The 13,860-nt window shown below is 40.2% G+C and overlaps 1 protein-coding gene across 1 annotated transcript in view; it reads left to right on the top strand.

Annotated features, from left to right (window-relative positions):
* Positions 1-13,860, top strand: part of sh3rf1 (SH3 domain containing ring finger 1) — a 121,085-nt gene that overhangs the window by 90,212 nt on the left and 17,013 nt on the right. The window contains exon 6 of the mRNA XM_057841886.1: positions 9,434-9,544. Within this exon, the coding sequence (XP_057697869.1) occupies positions 9,434-9,544 (111 nt within the window). The remainder of the gene's footprint in view (positions 1-9,433; positions 9,545-13,860) is intronic.

Genomic DNA, 13,860 nt, shown 5'->3' with positions numbered 1-13,860 from the left:
GGCTTTGTGCCGCTTTCCCCGCTAGCAACAGAGCGTCCGACATTCTGAACTTTCCACGCATATATTTTTTAACCCTTCATTAACCGTCGACAAGATGTTGTGCTCGTCGACGGATTTACGTCATCGATGACGTCGACTATGTCGACTAGTCGGGACAGCTCTACAGCATTGTAAGAACCTCATTGATGGATACCGGAAGCGGTTGTTCGCAGTTATGTTGTCTAAAGGCTATGCTACAAAGTATTAGGCTGAGGGAGCCAATACTTTTGTCTGGCCTGTTTTGGGAGTTTTATGTAAAATGATAATGATTTAATTTTTTTCCCATTCTCTTTTGTGTTTTTTCATTGCAAGCAAAATAGATGAAGATATTACTACTGAAGCATTTGTAATTGCAATCATTTTCTGTGAGAAATTTAGTAGGTTTGTTCCGATCATATTTTTTTGCTCCTGATCCGATCCCGATCGTTTTAGTTTGAGTATCTGCCGATCCCGATATTTCCCGATCCGATTGCTTTTTTTTTGTGCTCCGGATTCAATTCCAATCATTCCCGATATTTTTTCCCGATCATATACATTTTGGCAATGCATTAAGAAAAAAATGAATAAAACTCGGACGAATATATACATTCAACATACAGTACATGAGTACTGTATTTGTTTATTATGACAATAAATCCTCAAGATGGCATTTACATTATTAACATTCTTTCTGTGAGAGTGATCCACGGATAGAAAAACTTGTAATTCTTAAAGGATAAATGTGACTTTGTATATTGTGACTAAATATTGCCAGCTAGTGTATTTGTTAAGCTGATACTGCAGCCATTCAACTCCTGCCCAAATGCATGATGGGAAGTGCAACCATGACTGTGCGTTGGGGCACCAATTGATATATCTTCTCTGCGTTGGGAAAGAACATATGGTGTTAAGAAAATGATCAACTACTACCTTTCTTCCCCACATTGCCTCCCACGTTACTTTTAATTGCTGAGAGAGGTATTGTAAGGCTTTAGCCACATGAAAAATGGCTTCAAAGGCTGTCAAAGTTCTCTCTACTCATTATACGCTGCCTTTTAGCGCTATGTATAGGTAAAACGGCGTCTTTATAAATTGAACGCGACAATGCGTGAGTGGGCCGTGCAGCGCATGCGTTAATTAATAAACGTGATTAATTTTAAAAATAATTTAAAAAAATTTTAAAAAATTAATCACGGCTGTTAACGCAATCAATTTGATAGCCCTACTTTAAGCCAAAACTACTCTGGATGAGTGTAAGACATTTTGTCTGTAACGTTAAATACATTTAGAAAACGATTTAAATAAAAAATATATATACAGTATATTAAAAAAAGGCATGTCCGATATTTTTTTGCCGATTCCGATACTTTGAAAATGACGTGATCGGACTCGATCGATCGGCATCTTTAAAATTTAGCATTATCTGACAGAATTGCAGGGCCGCCAATACTTGAAGCCAGCAGTGTATCTTAGCAGACAGTGGATATCGATTCTTTTAAAATCTGTTAAAACACACACAGCTAGCCCTAGCCTGTTCTTGTGTAACGTCACCAAGAATCGAACAAAACCCTCGTTTGCGATAAATTCTCAACAACAAACTTGGCTAGCAACATTGTAACGTAGCAGCTTCGTTGTAGTGACCTGTGGTTAGTCTTAAATAGTTTTAAATTGCATCTTGACAAGTCGTCGCCATGTGCCTGTAAATAACTAGCCTTCCATCAAACATTGCTTCCAGAATGCTATTCCTAAAGGCGCATTGAACAGTGCACTTTTAGCATACGCTGCAACACTAGGAAACGCAGTTTTGTTGGATAATGTAGGGTGACTAAACGTCCTCTTTTGCCCGAGCAAGTCCTACTTTCACGTAGTATCCCCGTCGTCCGGGCGGGTTTTATAAATTCATAAAAATGTCCGGTTTTTATGATTTTTCACGGGACCAATTTGAAGAGAATCCCTCCGGCTGCTGGGTGGCAGCGCCTGCCTGCGATGACATGACTCCTAGCAGTAGGGAGTGAAGGAGTAGCTCTTCTTGTTTTTGTTGGCAGTTTACCCCTATCATGAGGCATTACCGCCATCTACTGGGTTGACGATTTGGCCACAACGCCTGCCCAGTTGTTAAGTTTTTTTTACGATAAATACGTATATAATGGCAACTGTTGACTTCTGTTGGAGCTTTGACTGTAAAATCCCGTTTATTGTCGCATCGTTGCGCTGCCGATGATTGTAAACTTTTATAGTAATGTTTGATTTTTGCCTCAGCTAGCTATCAGTAAGCTAAACCACGCTAGGCATTATGGGAAACATAGTTTTGAACTGCTACGTTTGGAAACATGCTGGTTGAATAGTTTGTCAGTTTGTTTCGGTTATTGTTTGTGTGCAATCTAGAACATTGAATGAGAATATTTTAATAAATTTCAAACTGCATTTTTTCCACCCAGAGTGAGGGGGCACATTTTAAATATATTAAAGTGATATTGGCATCTTTTAGTGAACTTCAAGTAAAGTTCAAGTAGCTTGAGGCCGGGCTGAGTGTCCTTTTTTTTTTTTGGGAAATCAAAATATGGTCACCCTAGGATAATGTAACACTTGTGCTAGTTGGTAGAGACTCTGAACGTACCCAAAATAGCAACCTCACCAGACAAAAAGCAAAATTAATGAATAACACTAGGAAGCTCGATGCTAGTTAGCATGTAACAATCCATAAATTAGTTGCTTTGTTGTTATAGCTGCAGGGCTCAAAAGGATAAGAAAAGGTCAGGTGTCATAGTCTGAAAATTACAATAATATTTGAAATTATTTAACCAGTCTCAGTGAGATTAAAAATATGGTTTAAGAGCGTCCTGAGCAAGACTGCAAAGTCATACGAGAACAAATTTTTAGCGCATTAGGCCAATGTCATTTCCCTCCACAATGTTTTCATGAAACTCAACTCAGTGTTTTGTGTCGGCATGAACAATCCAGGCCGAAACATTAGACATATGACATAATAACGCTAACAGCGCTCCGTCCGAGCAGTGAGCGACGCGAGTCGGCGTGACTCCACTCGCCTGTGAAAAACGTCTGTAGCCCTCCGGGTCGCCGCGTCGCCTAGCCAGACATGACAGCAGCTGCTTTACGGTCGTCAGCTGCCGGAGGTTTTGGACGTGGTTAGACACGCTCGCAGACGTGCCAATTTGTCTGAGGCCGCCCGTACTGCGAATAGACGCAAATAGGCGCCTAGCGGCAATGAAGGTGTTTAGAGAGATCTAAAATAATAAAGAGGACTGGTGGAATGCGCTAATCACTCTGTGACTTATACTTTGAAAAACCTGAAAACGACCCCCCTTACAAAACTAAATTTGAACAATTACTTCTAACACCTTGTCTATCATAAGTGAAAGCATGAAAAGGTTTCAAGGACCCATGCCCGAAACAGCAGGTTGTCCAGATTTGGGCGAATTTCAAAGCTCATACTGGAAGAACGTCCTTGATAACACTGAGCTACAATTGTAAAATAATCTGTTGTTTTAGGTCTGGAAGCAGTTTTTAACTACAACAAATTGAGCTCAAAGGGGGTGCGGAACAAAGAATAACTATAATAATTAAAGATGTCCCTTTTTCAAAGTATTGGAATCAGCAAAAAAATATTGGACATGCCTTATATATATATATATATATATATATATATATATATATATATATATTTTTTTTTTTTTAATTAAATCGTTTTCTAATTGTATTTAACGTTACAGACAAAATGTCTTACGCTCATCTAGAGTCTTTAGTTTTGGCTTGAAGTAGGGCTGTCAAATTTATCACGTCAACGGCGGTAATAACATTAAAATATTTAACGCAATTAACGCATGCGCTGCACTACCCACTCACGCATTGTCGCGTTCAATCTGTAATGGCACCGTATTACTTGTACACAGAGCTAAAAGGCAACGTAAAATGAGTAGAGAGAATTTTGGCAGCCTTTGAAGCCTTTTTTTAATTGGCTAAAGCGTTACAATCAGTCTCTCAACGATTAGAAAAATTGCGGGAAGCAACGTGGCGAAGAAAGGTAGTAGTTGAGCTTTTTCTTAACGCCCTGTATTATTTCCCAACGCTGAAAAGATATATCAATTGGTGCCATTACGCACAGTCATGGTTGCACTTCCCATCATGCATTTGGGCAGAAGTTAAATGGCTGCAGTATCATTTACTGAAAGCTCATAAAAATCCACTAGATGGCAATATTTAGTCACAATATACAAAGTCACATTTTTCCTTTAAGAATTACAAGTCTTTCTATCCGTGGATCCCTCTCACAGAAAGAATGTTAATAATGTAAATGCCATCTTGAGGATTTATTGTCATAATAAACAAATACAGTACTTATGTATGTACTGTATGTTGAATGTATATATTCGTCCGAGTTTTATTCATTTTTTTCTTAATGCATTGCCAAAATGTATATGATCGGGAAAAATTATCGGGAATGATTGGAATTTAATCGGGTGCAAAAAAAAAAAGCAATCGGATCGGGAAATATCGGGATCGGCAGATACTCAAACTAAAACAACTGGATCGGGAGCAAAAAAACATGATCGGAACAACCCTAATAATAATAATAATAATAATAATAAAACCGAGGAACCACAATAGTTTACCAAAAAAAAAAAAAACATTGTCACCTGCATGTCCATACTGTTCACTTATGGATGTGTTCTAAGTCAAATAAAATCAAATCAACTTTTATATGTTTTGACCAAATCACAACAACAGTTATCTCAAGGAGAAAAAAAAACATGTTTTAAGGTGCAGTAGCCCTACGCTGGATTTCGACCTACTTGAGCATTGTAGCTTTTTTTTTTTGCCCACCCCAGGTAAGACTTAATGCCCACCCACACCTGACATCCTGGTAACACAACTGCTAGCCAGTGCTGTTTATGGCAGCCCTTAGTTGCTAAGATAAGAAAACAAAATAACCAAGCAGAACCTAACTTGTGTTTCAAAAAAAGCTGGAGACTAAGGACACCAAGTGAATAAAGAGTGTGTGTGTAGCGGGGGGCACAGCACGTGACATGAGTGACACGGCCAAACACTGCGACGATGCGTGCTAACTACACATACAATAACAAAATTTCATACATTGTGAACTTATGCCAGAAACTATGGCGAATTTTCATCTCATTCTTGTTTGTCAGACGAAAACTGGCATTCGTCTCATTATGTTTTAGTCTCTCAAGACAAATTTTTAGATTATAGTCACGAAAAAAAAATAGTTCGTCGATTAAATATTTTCATTATCGTCATTGCTGACGAAAACAACACAGTTTTTCAGATACCAGGGCTATTTACCTACTGGGAGTGTGCCGTTAGCGTCCGTTTTCATGCCCACCCTTTTCTCATTCACGTATTACCAGCCTTTCCCAGTTCAAATGGCACTGAAATATGGTCATTCACTATCCATTCAATGTGCTTTTTAAACCTGCTAAATTTAGGATACAATCATGATATTGTGACGTAATTTGCATGTGAACGAATAGTCAAAGCACACCGGACAACATCATTTTAAAGCATAATTGGCCTTTAAAAAGTATATTTGCTGCACACACAAAACAGACACTCCACCTATTTCACCACACACCAACCCTCCTCCACCTTTTTCTGTTCCTTGCAGCCAGACAAAAAAGACAACAAAGGTCGGTTCCCGTCACCCGGGGGAGTATTTTGGAAGCCAACAAGCCTGCCGTCAACCACCACGGTTGATGCCATAAACAAAAATCACCTCAGCCTGGCAGTAAAATGACTTGTAGAGACATTATAGAGGCTGCACTCGCAGTCGGAGCTTCACCTTAAAAAGGCGTCTCGGCCCAGTGCAGTCATGCGTGGGGAGAGCAGCGAGCGGGCCACAGGGAGATATTGTGCTAGCGACACTGGGGCCTTGTTACCACGACACCGTGCCCTCTCAGCCAATTAGGTATCGCGCGTGTCACCTGATTACAGCCGGCCAATGGCAAGCTTTGCGGTCCCCGTTTCGGTGAGAAGTAAGATCACACGATGTGACACCCCGTTGAAATTGACCTCTGTTATTACGCTGTGTAGTGTTCTCACGAGTGGTTTATTACTGTTGCACCGATACCATTTTTTAGGATCCTGATATCATTTCTACGGAGTCCTTAAAGGGACATCGAGAGAAATAAAATAGATTTAAGCAATCTGGTGCGCACCAGAAACTATCTGGTAAACATTGGCATTATCATTTAAGCTAGCGGACTTTTGCTATGCAAGTTAGCCATTGGCGTACCGCAAGCAACACGTCACTTCCGCTCATTATTATTCATGACGTTAGCAACTGTTGCTAGGGGGAGGACACACTTCCGTTTGTCCCCAATAGTAAATGAATGGAAATGGTGTACGAAGCAGATGTTTACAGAGCGAAACCTACCAATTCTGTCTGAAAATGATGTCCCTGGTGCCAAATTAACTTAAGATGTGTAAGTACATACAAATGTTCAGTTAAAGGGATGGCTTGAGTGTCGAGGGCTGAAAAAGACGGAAAAAGGAAACAAGCCGACCTAAGCTTAGCCTTAGCTTTTTAATCGACACCTTTTTCTTACGCCACTGACAATGACATTCTTCTGTTTCAACAATCTATCCTTTACCACCATATGCCCTCTCTTTCTTATATATTATATCCTCTGGTTGTCTTACATCTCTGACCGTTCTTTTGGCAATTTACATTGGTATTTTTTGTGTTGCGATCGCAAATGCTACTCGATGACAGCCAACGAACGCTTTTAATTTTTTCATTAATAACAAATCTTAATTCTATAATTTATTTACACGTCCCCCTTACTAAAGTTGTTTTTTACAACAGAAAAGGTAACAGTGGCAGTCAGGTACCATTTTAATTTTTTCAGGTCAATCATTGTCAGACAGAAGCAGCACGGCAAAACGCCACGCTAAAAAATATGTAAAAAATATCAAAATGGCTTACCTCTTTGTCCTCTGAAGGGCCATGCCCCCCAACAAAATGTTTATGAAATATGAAAATATGAAATGTGAATGGCTTCACCTTGCTGGCGTTAAACGTCTGCGCAAGTTGATCCATTCTTCACATTTTTTTCCCTCCCGAGTTTTTTGTTTCGGGAAACGTACGAAAAAAACATCCTTCATATGTCGTAATGTCGTTCCTACAAGTTCCATATCAGCATGCTTGATCGGCATGTTCGTTTTTGATTACCGGAGAAGACTAGCAGAAATATAATGGTTCATATGCGAGGGCATGTCTATAATGTCCCACTTCCGCTTTACGATGTGTCGTCTTAGTCTAAAAATAGTATTCGTGCGGTACGCTATTTTTGTAAACCATACCATTATATAGCATTTAAGCTAGCGGACTTTTGCTATGCTAGTTAGCCAATTGTGGTAAACATTAGTATTATATAGCATTTAAGCTAGCTGACTTTTGCAATGCAAGTTAGCTAATAGTTGTAAAAATTAGCATTATATAACATTTAAGCTACCCAGGGCCGTTCCTGACCAACTTGGTACCTAAGGCAATATCTTTGCTTGGGCCCGCCCCCCACCCCCGCAAACAAACACTCACACTGTACTTCTTTTTCCACTAGCAGCTTGTGTGTGGGAAGGTACTGGACTTGATGGGCTTGGACGTGGTCCTGATGTGGTGCAATTGTGTAGGCTAAAATAACAGCTTCAGGTAGCTCACTATTCTGAGGGGGGGGATTAGAGACTGAGGTGAAATTACCGCATCACAGGAAACAGTGAAACGGGCAGAAGGCGCATTAGAAAAATTATTTCATCATTATTTAAAGACTTATTACTATATGCATTGTTGTTCTTTTGTTTTACTGGCTTGTATATTTGTTGAATACTGCCATCATCAAATATTATTTGAATATTTTTCTTGACTCCCTTTTGGAGGCTGCGACGCCCCTAGCATTTGCCTAGCTCGCCTTATGGACCGCACGGGTCTGAAGCTACCGGACTTTTTCCTGTGCAAGTTAGCCAATTGTTGCAATATTGTCGTAATTGTTGCATCATGAGTGTACGCCATTCTCCGCTTTCCACACACACATATATATTAAAGATGTCCCGATTGATCGGGTCCGATCACGTCATTTTCAAAGTATCGGAATCGGCAAAAAAATATCGGACATGCCTTTTTTTAATATATATATATATATATATATATATATATATTTTTTTTTTTTTTAATTAAATCATTTTCCAATTGTATTTAACGTTACAGACAAAATGTCTTACATCCATCCAGAGTCTTTAGTTTTGGCTTAAAGTAGGGCTACCAAATTTATCGTGTAAACGGCAGTAATTAATTTTTTTTTTAATTAATCACGTTAGAATATTTAATGCTATTAACGCATGCGCTGCACGATCCACTCACGCATTGTTGCGTTCAATCTGTAATGGCGCTGTTTTACCTATATATAGAGCTAACAGGCAGCGTAAATTGAGTAGAGAGAATTTTGACAGACTTTGGAGCCTCTTTTTGATTGGCTAAAGCCTTAAAATCCCTCTCTCAACAATTAGAAATATTGTGGGGAGCAATGTGGGGAAGAGCGGTAGTGGTTGATCTTTTCCTTAACACCATATGTTACTTCCCAACGCAGAGAAGATATATCAATTGGTGCCACTACGCACAGTCATGGTTGCACTTCCCATCATGCATTTGGGCAGAACAGTTAAATGGCTACAGTATCATTTACTGAAAGCTCAACAAATACACTAGATGGCAATATTTAGTCACAATATACAAAGTCACATTTATCCTTTAAGAATTACAAGTCTTTCTATCCGTGGATCCCTCTCACAGAAAGAATGTAAATAATGCAAATGCCATCTTGAGGATTTATTGTCATAATAAACAAATACAGTACTTATGTACTGTATGTTGAATGTATATATTCGTCCGAGTTTTATTCATGTTTTTCTTAATGCATTGCCAAAATGTATATGATCGGGAAAAATTATCGGGAATGATTGGAATTGAATCGGGAGCAAAAAAAAAAAGCAATCGGATCGGGAAATATCGGGATCGGCAGATACTCAAACTAAAACGATCGGGATCGAATCGGGAGCAAAAAAACATGATCGGAACAACCCTAGTATATATATATATTTTTTTTTCCCGCCTTTACTTGTCGATTGGCTTTTGTGCTTATTGATGCATTCACGTCATCGACTACATCGACAACGTCGACTAGTCAGGACGGCTGTAGAACATACAGATCGATGTGTCTTACCACCCACACCACACTTTTCTCAATTCCTCTAAACTTGGTGTCTAAAGTGAGTAAAGTTTGCCCACATTCTCTCTTTCTAATTAGTTCGAGTCATTCGCATCAGTCATGTGTGCGTGGAGTTTTTCTTCATGTTTAATGAGCCACTTTTCTCCTGTGTTTGAAAGGTACACATTTGCACAACCGGACTAATCGTGACGCCGCCCCCTAGCAGCCCCGTCACCACGGCGACGGTTTTCACGTTTCCTCCAGAGACCAACTACACACCCATTCCACTGGTACGTATACGAGATAAGACTATACAGTGCCTTGCAAAAGTATTCGGCCCCCTTGAATCTTGCAACCTTTTGCCACATTTCAGGCTTTAAACATAAAGATATAAAATTTTAATTTTTTGTCAAGAATCAACAACAAGTGGGACACAATCGTGAAGTGGAACAACATTTATTGGATAATTTAAACTTTTTTAACAAATAAAAAACTGAAAAGTGGGGCGTGCAATATTATTCGGCCCCCTTGCGTTAATACTTTGTAGCGCCACCTTTTGCTCCAATTACAGCTGCAAGTCGCTTGGGGTATGTTTCTATCAGTTTTGCACATCGAGAGACTGACATTCTTGCCCATTCTTCCTTGCAAAACAGCTCGAGCTCAGTGAGGTTGGATGGAGAGTGTTTGTGAACAGCAGTCTTCAGCTCTTTCCACAGATTCTCGATTGGATTCAGGTCTGGACTTTGACTTGGCCATTCTAACACCTGAATACGTTTATTTTTGAAACATTCCATTGTAGATTTGGCTTTATGTTTTGGATCATTGTCCTGTTGGAAGATAAATCTCCATCCCAGTCTCAGGTCTTGTGCAGATACCAACAGGTTTTCTTCCAGAATGTTCCTGTATTTGGCTGCATCCATCTTCCCGTCAATTTTAACCATCTTCCCTGTCCCTGCTGAAGAAAAGCAGGCCCAAACCATGATGCTGCCACCACCATGTTTGACAGTGGGGATGGTGTGTTCAGGGTGATGAGCTGTGTTGCTTTTACGCCAAACATATGGTTTTGCACGACTGATTGTTGTCCTATGGACAGACTCTCCCACCTCAGCTGTAGATCTCTGCAGTTCATCCAGAGTGATCATGGGCCTCTTGGCTGCTGATCAGTTTTCTCCTTGTTTGAGAAGAAAGTTTGGAAGGACGGCCGGGTCTTGGTAGATTTGCAGTGGTCTGATGCTCCTTCCATTTCAATATGATGGCTTGCACAGTGCTCCTTGAGATGTTTAAATCTTAGGAAATCTTTTTGTATCCAAATCCGGCTTTAAACTTCTCCACAACAGTATCTCGGACTTGCCTGGTGTGTTCCTTGGTTTTCATAATGCTCTCTGCACTTTAAACAGAACCCTGAGACTATCACAGAGCAGGTGCATTTATACGGAGACTTGATTACACACATTTGGATTCTATTTATCATCATCGGTCATTTAGGACAACACTGGATCATTCAGAGATCCTCACTGAACTTCTGGAGTGAGTTTGCTGCACTGAAAGTAAAGGGGCCGAATAATATTGCACGCCCCACTTTTCAGTTTTTTATTTGTTAAAAAAGTTTAAATTATCCAATAAATGTTGTTCCACTTCACGATTGTGTCCCACTTGTTGTTGAGTCTTGACAAAAAAATTAAATTTCATATCTTTATGTTTGAAGCCTGAAATGTGGCGAAAGGTTGCAAGATTCAAGGGGGCCGAATACTTTTGCAAGGCACTGTTTATACGATATATGTCCTTGACACATGAAGTCATTCACTGCCACTCACAACAACAGACAGCCAATCCATTTTTAAAAAGGTGTCGCTGTTTGGAAAAAAAAAATGAACCAACAGGTTACTACCAAGATCTTCCTGTAGAGTATGAGTGCTGGCCAAAAGTATTGGCACCCCGGCAATTCTGTCAGAAAATGCTCAATTTATCCCAGAAAATGATTGCAATTACAAATGCTTTGGTTTTAATATCTTCATTTATTTTGCTTGCAATGAAAAAAACACAAAAGAGAATGAAAAAATTTTCATTTCACACAAAACTTAAAAAATGGGCCGGACAAAAGTATTGGCACCCTCAGCCTAATACTTGGTAGCACAACCTTTAGAACAAAATAACTGTGAACAATCGCTTCTGGTAGTGACTTTCTTACAATTCTCTGCTGGAATTTTAGACCATTCTTCTTTGGCCAACTGCTCCAGGATTTGAAGGGTGCCTTCTCCAAACTGCCATTTTCAGAGCTCTCCACAGGTGTTCTATGGGATTCAGGTCTGGACTCATTGCTGGCCACTTTAGAAGTCTTCAGTGCTTTCTCTCAAACCATTTTCTAGCGCTTTTTGAAATGTGTTTTGGGTCATTGTCCTGCTGGAAGATCCATGACCTCTTAGGCAGACCCAGCTTTCTCACACTGGGCCCTACATTATGCTGCAAAATTTGTTGGTAGTCTTCAGACTTCATAATGCCATGCACATGGTCAAGCTGTCCAGTGCCAGAGGCAGCAAAGCAACCCCAAAACATCAGGGAACCTCTGCCATCTTTGACTGTGGGGACCATGTTCTTTTCTCTTTGTAGGCCTCATTTTTTCCCTATAGACTCAATGTCGATGCCTTTTCCCAAAAAGCTCTACTTTTGTCTCATCTGACCAGAAAATATTCTTCCAAAACGTTTTTGGCTTTCTCAGGTAAGTTTTGGCAACCTCCAGCCTGGCTTTTTTATGTCTTTGGGTCAGAAGTGGGGTCTTCCTGGTTATCCTACCCTAGAGTCCATTTTCATTCTGAAGCTGACGGATAGTACAGGTTGACACTGTTGTCCTCTCGGACTGTGGGACAGCTTGAACTTGTTTGGATGTTAGTCGAGGTTCTTTATCCACCATCCGCACAATCTTTAGTTGAAATCTCTCGTCAATTTGTCTCTTCCGTCCACATCTAGGGAGGTTAGCCACAGCGCCATGGGCTTTACACTTATTGATGACTGCGCATGGTAGACACAGGTACATTCAGGTCTTTGGAGATGGACTTTTAGCCTTGAAATTGCCCATGCTTCCTAACAATTTTGCTTCTCAAGTCCTCAGAGAGTTCTTTGGTCTGCTTTATTTTCTCCATGCTCAATGTGGTAAACACAAGGACACAGGACAGAGGTTAAGTTAACTTTAATCCATTTTAACTGCCTGCAAGTGTGATTTAGTTATTGCCACCACCTCTTGTGTGCCACAGGTAAGTAACAGGTGCTGTTAATTACATAAATTAGAGAAGCAACACATGATTTTTCAAAGGGTGCCAATACTTTTTTCCGGCCTATTTTTGGAGTTTTGTGTAAAATGATAATGATTTCATTTTTTTTCCGTTCTCTTTTGTGTTTTTTTTTTGTGTTTTTCAATGAAGATTTTACTACCAAAGAATTTGTAATTGCAATCATTTTCTTGGAGAAATTGAGCAGGTGTGCCAATACTTTTGGCCAGCACTGTATGTTTCCCTAATTGACGCCGCCAGAAGTCCAATGCAATTGAACGTTAGTTTGTTCGCCCCTCCCGAACAAAATGAATTGGATGTCTAGTGTTGCCAATGGCACTGAAAAATTAGTTCACAGTCAGTCTTCCCGGTTTTGTGGACAATTACAGGCCACTTCTTGTTCATTTTAGGGCATTTAGAGGTGAATTCATGTTGGTTTGTAGTCACATCCTATTCATTTTGGCACATTACCGAGTCACTTCCTTTTTCAGTAACACAAAATAATCAGCAAGTGACCCATAAATGCCCCAAAATCAGAAGGAAATGATGGAAAAGCAACAGGAAATAGCCTGAAATTCCCCCAATTTTTTTTTTTTTTTTTTTTTACTCTTTCAATGACATTGACGGCAATAGATGACCAATCCATTAGAAGAGGGAGCGGCAGCGAAGGAACGAAGGTTCAGTCACTCCACCCAATCAAATTTATGGGATGTCCAGCGCTGTCAATGGCACTGAAAAATGAGCATTTATAGCCAGTCTTCCCTGTTTGCACGCCACATTATTTTCGTTTTTTGGGCTTTAAATGCCCCAAAATCAACAGGAAATGGCCTGAAATGCACCAAAATTAAGTAATTGGCTGCCTTTGACGGCTTTTGACATCCAATCCATTGGAAGTGGGAGGGTTGGCAGCGAATGAACGAATGTTCATTCGCTGCCACCCTCCCAGTTCCGATGTTTGAGGTCTACTAGTGATAAACTCATCAACATGGCAAAATGAAGCAAAATCTCTATTTTTTTTTTTTTTACACGTTAATGCTGAGAAAAAGCGGCAATAATAGCTCTCTACCTCCACAAACTTCCTGTGTGTGTGTATGCCGTGGCATGCCGAGTTTGTGAATGAGCAGGAATGTGCTCACAAAAAGCGGAGCTCTCCGCTTGACTTGGGAAGCCTATGTGATGTTTTTGTACAGATGATTCCTGTAGCCCACAGGCGGCCTAATTATCTCAGCTCCAGTGTCGCCAGTCAACCGGAATACGCTCGGACCCTCGTGAGCATACCGCTCAGGGGTTCGTGGGGGGTTGCGGTGTCACTTGGCGCCCCGTCGTCGTGTCGTGGCCGCTAT

This window comes from Corythoichthys intestinalis, chromosome 7 (assembly GCF_030265065.1).
Source record: "Corythoichthys intestinalis isolate RoL2023-P3 chromosome 7, ASM3026506v1, whole genome shotgun sequence".
NCBI classification, from domain to species: domain Eukaryota; kingdom Metazoa; phylum Chordata; class Actinopteri; order Syngnathiformes; family Syngnathidae; genus Corythoichthys; species Corythoichthys intestinalis.
The sequence above is the reverse complement of the archived record's forward strand: the minus strand, read 5'-3'. Positions and strand labels throughout refer to the sequence as shown.